At 38.7% G+C, this 14,105-nt stretch overlaps 1 protein-coding gene across 1 annotated transcript in view; it reads right to left on the reverse strand.

Annotated features, from left to right (window-relative positions):
- Positions 1 to 14,105, reverse strand: part of MYOM1 (myomesin 1) — a 147,019-nt gene that overhangs the window by 14,050 nt on the left and 118,864 nt on the right. The window contains exons 23-30 of the mRNA XM_061131273.1: positions 13,902 to 14,058; positions 11,632 to 11,738; positions 11,465 to 11,509; positions 4,161 to 4,297; positions 3,538 to 3,682; positions 2,735 to 2,794; positions 2,348 to 2,415; positions 638 to 751 (exon numbers count right to left, since the gene is read on the reverse strand). Coding sequence (XP_060987256.1) covers positions 638 to 751; positions 2,348 to 2,415; positions 2,735 to 2,794; positions 3,538 to 3,682; positions 4,161 to 4,297; positions 11,465 to 11,509; positions 11,632 to 11,738; positions 13,902 to 14,058 — 833 coding nt within the window. The remainder of the gene's footprint in view (positions 1 to 637; positions 752 to 2,347; positions 2,416 to 2,734; positions 2,795 to 3,537; positions 3,683 to 4,160; positions 4,298 to 11,464; positions 11,510 to 11,631; positions 11,739 to 13,901; positions 14,059 to 14,105) is intronic.

Raw genomic sequence — 14,105 nt, forward strand, 5'->3', positions numbered from 1 at the left:
CTTATTGTAGCCTCAGGATATGGCATTTGCATTTTTCAGGACCCATGATTTATAGAACTGCCATCGAAACACACTGAACAAGCAGCCAGGCGTGTGAGCAATGACCAGTTCGCAGAGGGACTATCCATCAAAACTGGGCTAGCCAGCAGCCCGGAGTTTTCACCCTCTAAGGTGACAATTGACTTGAGGCTTAAAGTCCTCATCCTTTGCTCTGCCTTCATTTTAAAAACTAATGAGCACATGTATTTGAAAGGTAGCTTCTTTTAGGCAAAAAGTAGATAAAAATCTATACTGAAATAAATCCTATGTCTGATTGTCTCTGTATCTTTAGGGACCCAGTTGAAGCTGAAGAGCAAAGAACAGAATGCTTAACTGCCCTGCCACTCACCCATCTATGAGAAAAACTAGCTCAGACAGGCAAGAGTTGTGGCGTCCTGCCAACACTGTTTGGATGTCTGACAAACCCTCACTTATCACAAAGTGAGAGGAGCTTTGCGTCTTTACCGCTTACTTTTTGGGTGACGTCAGGGCAAGGATCTAGGCCCGGGGCAAAGGAACACATAATCTAGTCTCTGTATTTTGGAAGAACGTGGGGTACAGAAGTAATATGCTGCATTTTATATTTATAGTCACCTACCTCTGTTATAAGGAGGGTACATATGCCGTCCTTAAAGTCATGCTTTTCATCCACAGAAATCTCCCTATCATCTTTGTACCATATAATACTAGTCTCTTTCTTAATATTCGCCACCTAGGAGAAAAAGAGTAGTTATGCTTCTCAAGATAAAGGAATGCTATTCTTATGAAATTAAATAATTCTTAATGTAGCATTGGATATAAGAAAAAGTAGAGATTTCAAGAGAAATCAACTGAGAGTTGTTTTAACTGTTAGAGTTTAGAATAAAATGGATACAAAAGAATAAACCTAAATCAATAGTATCTTTATTTCCAGCAGAAAAAAAAAATAGACTTTAAAATCATCTCGTGGACAATAAAGCATAGAAACATACAAACTAACAAACAGACTTAAGTAAAATATAAAAATTTGAAATCCAAAGGAAGACAATTCCCATTAGATTAAAATAATAGTCTGTGTCACAAAAACAAATGACTTTATCAAAGTATCAGAATGTGGAAGCCCCAATCTATAGCTAACTACTTTTGTAAGATAAATGAAGCTTTGCAAATAAATGTGAAGAGGAAATATGGTTAAGAAATCTTTTAAATTAGATATTTTGCAATTTTATTGAGATATAATTCATATAATATGGCATATGTCTACTGTATACAACATAATGATTTGATAGATGCATTTTTGCAAAATGATTACTGCAGTAAGTTTAGTTAGATCCATCAAGTATGGCTTAATAAATTAGTCGCTTAGCAATTTTTAGGAAATTCATTTAAATCCTATATCCATACATCATCTCACAAATTTCAGATGGGCTAAACGACTTCATATGCTTAAAGGGATCTTAAGCTTTATCTATAACGTTAGAACCTTTTATGACAGAGAGTAGATTCATGTATTTCTTGTATAATTATGATTGTATGAAAAGGTAAAGACTTCATACAAATCAAGAAAACAATTTCAGGGACTTCCCTGGTGGTCCAATGATTAAGAACCAATGATTAAGAACCAATGATTAAGTGTTCCAATGCAGGGGATGCAGGTTTGATCCCTGGTTTGGGAACTAAGATCCCACGTGATGCAAAGTGCGGGGCAGCAGATGTTGGGGGAGGGTTAGTGAAGGATGAGCAGGCAGTGCACAAGGCTTTTGGGGGGCAGTGAAAATACTCCGTATGATACACTAATGATGGATACAGGTTTTTATACGTTTGTGCACACTCACAGAGTGAACCAGAATGTAAACTATGGACTTTGGGTGATGATGTGTCCATGTGGGTCCATCAGTTGTAACCCTTGTACCATTTTGGTGAGCATGTTGATAATGAAGAAGGCTATGCACATATAGGGACAGGAGTAAGTGGGAAATCTGTGTACCTTTCCCCTCAATTTTGCCCTGAACCTAAAACTGCTTTTTTTTTAAAAAAAAGTCTTAATAAAAAAAAGTCTGTTTTTATTAACTAGGGCATGTGTAATGAATTAAAACAATCATCTTGACTTTCATATTTTTATATTGTTTTATTTTAAATATTTCTTACCAAGCAATGATTACAGTAGCATTCAACAGTAAGGGCATGTCACTTATCATTTTGGTGCAAATGATAAGAGATAAGAGGAGATAAGAATGGAGGAGATAAGAAATTGATCTTCCTTTTCTTCTCACATTCTATTTTTTTATTCTCTTTGTACCAAATTATTAAAAATTTATCTACTTCTTACCTTGCATTTTAATAGTACATTACATTCACCAGTCACTTCCCAGCTCAAATACTCAACGAAATGTGGACCTATAAAATTTTAATGACATCAGTAAGCAGCAATGTTAATCATGAATGCAAAAATCCAAACTCATTCTTAAATTCTAAGTTGACTTATGTTTAAAGTGAAATTTTTGAAATTAAAAATTTAGTTTTTTAATATTTTTAAATGTGTAATAAAATGTGTAATATTTTAATCATTTGTAGTGATAAATATTTTCAATTATTTTTATTTATCAGGGCATTATTAACAAAGCAATAATATTCATTTTAGTTTGTTATGGAAATAACCTTAGAATATTTTGTTCAAGAAATTGAAGCTTTCTCTTTATTCACTGCCTACTTTTACCTTGTTTCCTGATCCATTCTTGACGCTGGAATTCAGCTTCTTTCTGGAGCTTTTTATAAACTGAAAATCGAAAAACAAATATGAAATAAAGTTGGGCAGTATAAATGTACATGCCAGTCACTGTGCTAAGTTATTTACTTTCATTATTATAACACTCACATCAGACCACCCTATTTGTTTTCATTATTCATAGATGAAGAAAAAAGCATAGGAAGGCTAAGAAACTTGTTCAAGGTCATGAAGTCAGGAAACAGTGAAATAGCTTTGGCTATTGCAAATGTACAGACCTGGCCAGCATTTCCATTGCTTTATTAAATACTACATTTTAAATCTTGGTGATTTCCACACTGGCTAATAAGAGCTGCCATACAACTGAGTTGTAATGGATGATTAACTGATTTGACATGCTCTGCTCATGAAAATTTTTCTTCTTCATTTAAGTAATTTAAAGCAGGTACACATTACAAGAGAGTTTCATAGTTTCTGAGACATAATATAGTCTGGGTTGTATTGTAGTATCCCTCACTGGAGAATTTTAGTGATAACTACTTGTTTATATATGAGATAATTTAAGTGCAGTCTTGCCTGTGGGCCAGTGATAACTTTGGTGTCCTTTTAAATGAACTTTCATTTCTAGGAAATTAAGTACTATGGAAAGTATTAGCTGTAAATTGCACTTTGAAGACTGGAATCCAATCAAGAAATAATTCCTGCTTCTCCCACATGACTACTTTCCTGTGGTGGGGTATTTACATTGAAGGAAGTAGCAAAGGTTTTCAGATAATATTTCATAGAACTCTCACCATCTCCAATGAGAACAAGGGTAGAATGGCCAGTTGCTCTTCCATCTTGAACCTGGAAGGTATATGTGCCTTCATCCTCATCCTGTAGTTTTTCCATAAACATTTCAATTATACCAGTGTTTCGGTCAATATGCATCTTATATTTCTTCAGTGTGAAAAGGAAAAGAGAGGAAATATGTGAGATAGGATGATAATAAGCCATGTAAAATAAACACACAAACTCCAAATTATCATAATCTAATAAAATTCCTTGTTAACACTTTTTTAATGAGCAAAGTTTCAAAAAACTGTATCCAGAAAAATAAAAATATGTAGAATTGCTGACCTTGACCAGAAGTAATTATTAAAAGTCTGACATTTACTTTTTTAAATACTAAAGTTTCATTATCCCAAATCACAAAATGTTATCAAAAAATTGTTTTTAGATTCCCATTTTACTTGGGTAATATGATATAATCAATCTATATTTCCTTTCACATTTCCCACTTGTGAAATGATTTAAACCCCCCACCCCACGTTCAGTGGTTTTTATTACAACTTATTTGCATTCAAATAGGGCTTTCCCAGCCCTATTAGACATCTTATAACAATATGTTTAAAAATCTAAAAAGTATAAAACCCACCGGCCCTTCAAAAATCTCCTTGTCATTAAATATGTAGTTGACTTTGGCATTGGCAGACAGCTTCTCAGCCTGCATCCAGAACCGGACCTGGCCTTTCTCCAAAATTTCCACTGCCAATTCTGATTTAACTGGGACCGCTGTGAAAAATAAAATAAGAGTAGTAATTATACTGATGACCAATTGTATTGTATAGATTTTTTCAACAAGTGGAAAACAATAGAAGCAGAGGTAGTGAGAGCACTGTAGGAAAACTTGCTATGGAGGGACAGTAGAACTGGGTTCTCATCCTGACTATCATAGATGTTGTAACTAAAAATGAGGGAGATGACCTTACCTCCCAGGGTCGTTCAGCTAACCTTTGTGACTTTCTATGGTTAACTTTCATTACGATTCAGTTCAATTCAGTTCAGTTGCTCAGTCGGGTCCAACTCTTTGCAACCCCATGGACTGCAGCACATCAGGCCTCCCTGTCCATCACCAACTCCCAGAGTTTACTCAAACTCTTGTCTATTGAGTCAGTGATGCCATCCAACCATCTCCCCCTCTGTCATCCCCTCCTCCTCCTGCCTTCAATTTTTCCCAGCATCAGGGTCTTTTCCAATGAGTCAATTCTTCACATGAGGCGGCCAAAGTATTGAAGTTTCAGCTTCAGCATCAGTCCTTCCAATGAACATTCAGGACTGATTTCCTTTAGGATTGGGTGGTTTGAGCCCCTTGCTGTCCAAGGCACTCTCAAGAGTCTTCTCCAACACCACAGTTCAAAAGCATCAATTCTTTGGCACTCAGCTTTCTTTATAGTTCAACTCACACATCCATACATGACTACTGGCAAAACCATAGCTTTGACTAGACAGATCTTTGTTGGCAAAGTAATATCTCTGCTTTTTAATATGCTGTCTAGGTTGGTCATAACTTTTCTTTCAAGGAGCAACTGTCTTTTAATTTCATGGCTGTAGTCACCATCTGCAGTGATTTTGGAGACCCAGAAAATAAAGTCTGTCACTGTTTCCACTGTTTCCCCATCTATTTGCCATGAAGTGATGGGACCAGATGTCATGATCTTAGTTTTCTGAATGTTGAGTTTTAAGCCAACTTTTTCATTCTCCTCTTTCACTTTCATCAAGAAGCTCTTTAGTTCTTTGATTTCTGCCATAAGGGTGGTGTCATCTGCATATCTGAGGTTATTGATATTTCTCCCAGCAATCTTGATTCCAGCTTGTGCTTCATCCAGCCCAGCGTTTCTCATGATATTCTCTGCATATAAGTTAAATAAGCAGGATGATAATATACAGCCTTGATGTACTCCTTTCCCGATTTGGAGCCATTCTGTTGTTCCATGTCCAGTTCTAATTGTTGCTTCCTGACCTGCATACAGATTTCTCAAGAGGCAGGTCAGGTGGTCTGGTATTCCCATCTCTTTCAGAATTTTCCCCAGTTTATTGTGATTCTCACAGTCAAAGGCTTTGGCATAGTCAATAAAGCAGAAATAGACGTTTTTCTGGAACTCTCTTGCTTTTTCGATGATCCAACAGATGTTGGCAACTTGATCTCTGGTTCCTCTGCCTTTTCTAAATCCAGCTTGAACATCTGGAAGTTCACGGTTCATGTATTGCTGAAGCGTGGCTTGGAGAATTTTAAGCATTACTTTACTAGTGTGTGAGATGAATGCAATTGTGTGGTAGTTTGAGCATTCTTTGGCATTGCCTTTCTTTGGGATTGGAATGAAAACTGACCTTTTCCAGTCCTGTGGACACTGATGAGTTTTCCATATTTGCTGACATATTGAGTGCAGCACTTTCACAACATCATCTTTCAGGATTTGAAATAGCTCAACTGGAATTCCATCACCTCCACTAGCTTTGTTCATAGTGATGCTTCCTAAGACCCACTTGACTTTGCATTCCAGGATGTCTGGCTTTAGGTGAGTGATCATACCATTGTGATTATCTGGTATGGTTAGGATTATTTAGGGATAATAACAGTGTGATGAAGAGTCCAGAGCTGTTCCCTGTAGGGCAAGGTCTGCTGCTAATGAATTGTGATGGGAGATAGTTCATTTCCCATCTCTGGGCCCCACCTGACTCCTCTGTAAATGGATGGAATTGAACCAAATGTCCTTGTTGGCCCAGATATTTTCCTGCTACAACATGCAATGATTTAATTACAGTATATAATTATAATTATATACTTTCCTCAAAATATTTGGAAAAGAGTTAAATTTTATTTTTTCAACAAAATAACTCAATTTGGAGGTTCTTTAAGCTGTTTAAGAAATGAATCTTAAGAATTTATTTTGCTGTATATGTAAGATGAACTAGCTTGTCATTTAAAGTCTATCCATCCCAGTGGTATATCAGTTCGTTTAAGTTCTTAGATTAAGCAAAATTTTTCAGATGCAAATAAGCAAGTCATGATCAAGAAGCTATATTAAAATACAGTATACTTTACTTCACATAGAAAGTTAAGAACTATAAAATATTTCTGATTTACACCTGTATATCTTAAGCCATTTGAACATGAGTGAAATTTTTAAAAAGTTGGCTGACATCTCCCAAAATCAGCTTCTGAATTTCCTGTAACTTGAAAATGTTCTCTACAAAGACTTCTCCAGCCAAAAGATCTACATCAGAGGTGATTCCTGGACATGCTTTGTGGAAAAGGATGGTTGTTTCTCAAAGTTTTGTAGTCCTTCACTTTTATTAGGGAAAACCACACTTTGCTTTCTCTCAACTATTCTTAAACATATCTCAAAATTTAAAGATATGTTTAACATATCTTAAAACTTTAGCATATGCTACATTTTAAATTATAAGCAATTATAAGTTTGGTATAAACTTGTACCAGATGTACATTAATATTTCTTTATATTTATAGCAAAAGTATCCTTTTCTTTTTCTATTTTATGTTTTAGTTGATTAACAATGCTGTGATAATTTCAGGTGTATAGCAAAGTGATTCAGTTATACATATACATGAATCTATTCTTTTTCAAATACTTCTCTCATTTAGGTTGCTACATAACATTGAGAAGAGTTCCCTGTGCTATACAGTAGGACCTGTTGGTTATTCATTTTAAATATAGCAGTGTGTAAACATCAATCCCAAGTTAACTACCCCTCCACCCTCTCCCCCAACCATGTTTGTTCTCTAAGTCTGTGAGTCTGTTTCTATTTTGTAAACAAGTTTATTGCATCATTTCTCTAAAACTACCCTTTTTAAGCTTCAAGGATGCCTTTCCTTTGCACTATTCCATATTCATGTGAACATCAGTTATAGAGTCATTCCGTGCAGAGGTGAAAGGAGGCTCAGACTTCATCTTCTGTGGGTTGCCCCTGTGACCAGAGGTGGGCTCTGATGTCACACCTCGATTGAGCACAGTCACCTGCTCCTGAAACCCTGTGGTCTTCACCTGCTGACATGGATATTACCTGCCTCATAGGTCACCAAGAGTGACTATGGTACCAGAACGCAGTGAGCCACCGTAAATAACCACTGTGCTCAAGAAAGGCGACTTCTCTTTATTCCCTGATTTTACTGATGACAAAACCCAGGACATGGCAGAGCTGAGATCAGGGTCATTCCCTCTACTTAGTGATCTCTCGGTCCCGGCCATCCGCTCTGAAGAACACTAGTGGTTTTCCAGTAAGAACAGATCAAGAACAGACCCCAGGGTGGTGAGAGCAGGGGCTAAGCCTTCTCCCTACAGGATGCTCCTGCTTGCTACAAGTAAGTCTCAAGGGGAGTAGAGAGGAGAGTCTCTTCCAGAGAAGTGTGATCTCATTCCAGGGAATCTCATACACGAGTGATGCAGTTATGAAGAAGCCCAGTGTGTGGGGGTTGGTGGCAGGGACACACTCTCCTGGAAGCCTCCAGAGCCCTTAATGCTCACTGCCCTGAGTAATACGGACATCCTCTGGGGAGCACAGGCCGCCAAGGTTCACCAGGCAGGTGCACACACAGAAACAGTCCATGTTCTGGTTAGTGTCAGACCACCCAGGTTTCTTCACCCCGGGTACCAGCTGTGTCCTTTTGGTCTAGTTACTTAACCTCTCTGAGCCTCACTTTCTTCATCTCTAAAATTAGATCACCACGGTACTTACTGACCCTTTTAAGGTCACTAGGGAGTTTAAATAACACATTCTATTTACGCACCCTATAAACAGCATATAATAGGTACTCTATAAGGGTGGCTATTAATATTTTGGTGACTCTTCCTCCAGTTGTTTAAACAACACCCTATAACCACCAATTATAAAATATATTTTCACCTAAGAGGACATACCAAATAGATATAATTTGTGTATATGTGCTTGTGCATATCTGCATACATGGAGTATATGTATAAATGTGCATATACAAGTGGGACAATAACCAGTGCCTACAAATAAAAAATATATTATGTGGAATGGTTTTGTTTTTTTACGTGAAAGTGGATTTATTTAGAAAGACACATATTCCACAGACAGAGTGCAGTTCATCTCAAAAGGCAAGAGGCCTGCAGGACATTGCTGATACTGAAATATATCTTCCCTCCCCCACATACCATGAATATATATATGTGTATAGTTTTGATATATATATACATACACAGATATATATTCAATAAACCGACTTTCTACACTGCAATTTAGTATCACAACTGGCAAGACAGGCTAGGTTGTTTTCTATTTTTAGCTTTATATATATATATATTTTTTTCTTCTGCTCAGCCCTAAATTTCCTTAGGCTCTTTTCTCTGGCAGTTAATTTGCTCCAGCAAAATATCTGTTATTTGTAGGCTTAAGGCATATGTTTAGTGGTTTTCAAAATATTTTTGAAAACAGCTTAAAATAGGAGAATTTACTGTGCCCTGGAATAAAGGAACACCACAGTCTTTATTACAATCTGTAAGGAATGAGACCGTTTAAGACCTTACAAAATCTCAAGAAGATGACTTAATTATTCATCAACATATACTAAGAAGAAGTGCCTATAAATTGAGAAATTGGATATGCTGCTTTGACCCTGTCATCAGATCTCTGAAGACATTCACGTAGTGACCTGCCTGATCCAACAGCAACGAAAGGAACTGAAGCTCTGATATTTAAACGCTGCTTCAAGGGGCTCACAGAAGTTCCCTCTGGTTGGGAGAGTTATGCTTTCACGTCAGAGTTTTTAATGCCTCCTTGGGTTTTCTCTGAGCTGACCCAAAACACACTTGGTCTCTAATAGAAGGGTCCCTGAGTTTGCTGCTCCTCTCTCTCCTACAGCCAGCAACCAGTGTTGACGCTCATGCAGAATAAAATATCTCAGCATAAATGACAGGGACAGCAGGCAGTTACTACCTGCAAGGCCATATGATCACTGGACTGTGGGGAGTCTGGGTGCCTCCAGTTCTATGGTAACACCCTAACTTCTCTCCTCTCCATCCTTTAAGCTAAATGTAAACATCATTAGGAGCAGCTGTTGCCTAGACACTTGGTCAATGTTTACTGTCTGACTAACTAGATTAGTGGGTGCTGCTCTTTCTGCTCTGCATGATAGACAGTGGGAGCATTCACAGGCTCCAGCTGTGCTGGGCACCGTGACGCTCTCTTCCATTCCCCCGCATCACAGCGCAGGGAACAGAAAGGGAGGACATCTGTACGGTCGGCAGACAACCCTTTTGCAAGTGGGTTTGTCTAGATCACTGCTCTGTTTCAATAAGTATTTATATTTTCCCTGAAGAGTTCAAGGATCGATGCCCTGTTGACTGGCTCTCACAGCGCCTCTATATGATGGGGGCTGTTAATCATTATAACAGCCATTCCTGGAAAAGAAACTAAGACCTTGGGGGAGTGGGGTGAGTTGTTCAGGTTCACAGAGCACAGAACAAAGAGAGCCCAGGCCAACCTCTGCTCTTACAATTTAAAAAGAAATAGCTTTTAAGACACCATTCACGGTATTACTTTTCCAGTTTTATGGTGAATAAGCTTACAGAAGAGAAGTGGTTCTCCCCTGGAATTCAGAAAGCCTGCATCCAGCACTCACACCCCACAGGCATCCCACTATGCTCTGCTGAATTAAGCTAGTTTTGCGAACATTCCAACTGAGGCCAGTAATCACCAGCACCCAGCCACACCATGAAGCACGACATGTATTCTTTTGGAATGTGAAGAGGTCAGGCAACTGGTTTTAGAGCTTTGTTTTTTAATCACAGCTCTGCTGAGAATCTCAGGAAAGCTGGAGGCCCTCTCCCTAGAAATATGCATACATACAACATACAAAGTTTTGCCTATAGTTTGGGGTCAGGGTATGGTTTCCTGGGTTCCTGAAACTCTTGTATTAGTGAAGAAGTTATATCTTAGGGATTAAGGATGGAAAACAAAATTTCTGAATTAAAAGAATGAGTGATGCTATCACTCTGTTTTTTCAGAGTGTAGCTTTTCGGACGCTTCGCTACTTTGGCCAGTGGGTACCAATGTTAACAGACCCAATCAGGTCAGTGGAACTTTCCAAGTATCGTTTCAGACTTCTTTCTCTTCTCTTAGGTGTCAACTGTAGAAATTAATCTTTTATGTAGAGGGTGCTTCATTGAAGGGTTTGATGATAGTTCAGAGAGATTCTTACTCTGATCAAGGCATCTTTACACTATTTTTCAGGAACTTAAAGTGTAAGGTACTGTCTTTGTTGTTGTTTAGTCGCTAAGTCATGTCCGACTCTCTTGCAACCCCATGGACTGTAGCCCACCAGGCTCCTCTGTCCAAAGGATTTCCCAGGCAAGAATACTGGAGGGGGTTGCTATTTCCTTCTCCCGGGGATCTTTGCAGGGGGATCATACCTGGGGATCATACCCAGGTCTCCTGCATTGGCAGGCGGGTTATTTACCACTGAGCCATCAGGGACACCCCATAGGGTACTATCTTTAGATTGTCTTTATTTAGAGGTATGGTCCTTCTATTAAACGCTAACATTAAATTGCTTAGAAAGAGCTGTTTGCCTAAAAGATATACAAATTACTGTGTCTAGAAGATACATATATATGTGTGTGTATAGATATATAATATTCCAAAATGTGTAGCAAAAGATGAAGAATGTAACTACTCAGCTGTTACACCTACGTAACCTGACGGTGCTCTACGTAGCAGAGCATGGGACATGTCTCCTGTCACTGTTCTTTGTGTTTCTGGAGAACAAAGGGAAAACTAAAAGCAGCCCCTTTGGAAAGCACATCTGCAGCTACCAATGTATGTTCCATTATACGTTCTCAAGAGCATCCTCTCTTGATCCTGTCAGAATTGTCTAGTGCCATGGCTGAACTCTGTGAGTGTATTGTGGACACTTACTTGGGAACTTGTGTTCTTGGCTGAGAGCAAGCAAACGTTTCAATTCTGTAGGGAGAAAATGAGAACAATTACAGCTTGAACTGCTAAAACAGAAGTCACTTAATCCTGGAGAACCAGTGAGAAATCAAAGCAGGAGTCGACCCATGAATGAACTGATTTTGACCTACCTTCCTCATCTATCAAGTAGCTCGATGCTATTCCATCAGTGTCTGTGACATCGCAGGAGTAAATGCCCAAGTCTTCCGTCCCGAGGTCTTTGAAGGTCATTTTCGTCCTTCAGAACAGAATGTTTTATAAGAAGTGAGGTTGTGTAGGGTCTGGGGGCTGTGCCCTGCCCTGTCTCCAGCCATCTGCACATGTTGCTCCCATCACATGGAGCATGTGTTCCATCTGCCTTGCTGACCTAACGCTCACCCACTCTTGCTGCTTCTGGGAAGGCTTTCCTGACCTCCTCCCATGGGGTGATGGTGATGGGACGAGGAGATGGTACCAATTTTCCATCCCCAAGCTACGATGCATATCAATGCATATCCCAAGTAAAGAGATTTTCAGCTGGTCAACCCTCGCTGGGCAGCCTGAAAATCCTTTTCTTCACAGGGCAGAACCACCCAATGCCCCTGTTATGTCACTCCTTGCACTTCCCATTTTGGAGGTTATTACATGGCATACTTCATTGACTACATGCCTCCACTTTGTGTCTTTAGGGACGAGATCTGTTTTGTTCACTGTTGTGACTTCCAGCATCCATACCTTATCTGGCACATACTATGTGCTTAATAAATACTTGTGGAATGAATGTATGGGTCAATGGTCTAGTTGACTTTGTTTTCTAACTTTTGTGAGTCACATAGCTAGTCAGTGTCTAAGGTCATCCAAACATTTATATGTTTGTCAAGTTAGTCAAGGAAGAAATAGTTACAGTTTGATTGTCTTTCCTTTGACCAAAATTATGTTTTACTTCAAGGATCTTACAGCACAGTGACAGCAGAATGTCTTTTAATTATATAGAGTATTTCCTTGCTCTTCTCTCCAACAAAATTACTACTACTTTCTTTTAATTTGGGATATATTGGATTTTTTTGTAATAGAAATAATACTTAGGAATATTGTGCTTTATCAAATGTAATCTAATCTGGTTGGCACTATAAAGATACAAAGCTTGATAAGTAAGATGAAATAAAAAAACTCAGAATCTTGAGGTTGAAGGAAGTAACAGATCATAAAATTAATCCCCTTCACTGTCTTCTGTTTTACAGAGAAGGAAACTGGAGGTCCATGAAATTAAAAGCTGCCCCAGGTCACACAGAGGCTCCTGGTAAAGCTGGGCTCCTAGTAAAGCTGTGACTTGAGATCACCTCTCCCATGCTTCTCTCTCCTATAGAGTTTGTTCCAGGGCAGTACTGCGTCTCTCACAAGTGGTGGTGAAAAACCAGAACAGATTATACCTAATCCGTTTAATTTACCAGAACTTGAATCAGCAAGTTCTTCCTTACCCATCTCCCCAAAAGGATCCTCACCATTACTTTAAGATTTCTATCTCGTAGAATAATGAGAATCATCTTTAAAGTTCACTTTAATGTCAATCAAAGCTTTTCTTGCACCATAAATGATGCCAACTAAAAATTGTTGCTTGCCATCTGCCTCTACAAGGATGAAGCCACTGGCCACTACAGTTGCTGACCTTCAACACACCCCAAAAGGAGTTCAGGGCAGAGATCAGGAATGAGGCAGTCTGTGCTCTGGGAAAAACTGGCAGAACGGGACTTTAGATAGTTGGGTGTTTTTCAGAAGATTTTATGAGCTTAACTTCTTGCCAAGTGAAAGAAAAGATGAGATGGTTGTATGGCATCCCTAACTCTATGGACACGAGTTTGGGCAAACTCCGAGAGATTCTGGAGGACAGAGAGACTGGTGTGCTGCAGTTCGTGGTGTCTCAAAGAGTCAGACATGACTTAGCGACTGAACAACAATGTCTTGCACCTTCTTATATCTAGAGAAGCACTAAAGTCATTAACATCTGCTCCTCATGACTAGCAGCAAGCTTCTGCCAAAACATGTGCTTGACTGCTCACTTTCCCCTTCACCAAAATCACATCTATTCTGACCTTTCCACCTACTTTGTTGCAGCAGTTACTCAGAGCTACCTGAAAGGCTGTCTCATGGGCTATAGTCCTCATTTTTGCCCCAAATAAAATGTAATTCTTACCTTTTTTTCAGTCAACAATAAGATAACATATGAGAAAGCATTTTAAATCGAATAATGTGAAAAGTACTTTATAAGGATTGTTATTTTTTAAGGTTTATACTGGTTATCACTTTTCACATTACCAGATAAAAATATGTGTGATTTCATTCTCTTAATTGACATGGAGAACAGCTTGCTTCACTCTCCTTTCATGAAAAGGAAACCCATAGTTACGACTGAAACAGTACATACTTGTTGCCTTTGCTTTCAACCTCTAATCTCGGAGAGTCCTCCGTGGGCACATAATCTTTGGACCAGGTGAACTCAGAACTTGGAGCCATCTGATCACATTCAAAGTTCAAAGAAATGATTCCATTGTCATCCACACTTACAACAACTTCTTTGGTTCCTAGAAGATAAAAAACAAGGTGCTGACATTTCCTGGTAGAAGTTAAC

Source organism: Dama dama, chromosome 27 (assembly GCF_033118175.1).
Source record: "Dama dama isolate Ldn47 chromosome 27, ASM3311817v1, whole genome shotgun sequence".
Lineage (NCBI taxonomy): Eukaryota > Metazoa > Chordata > Mammalia > Artiodactyla > Cervidae > Dama > Dama dama.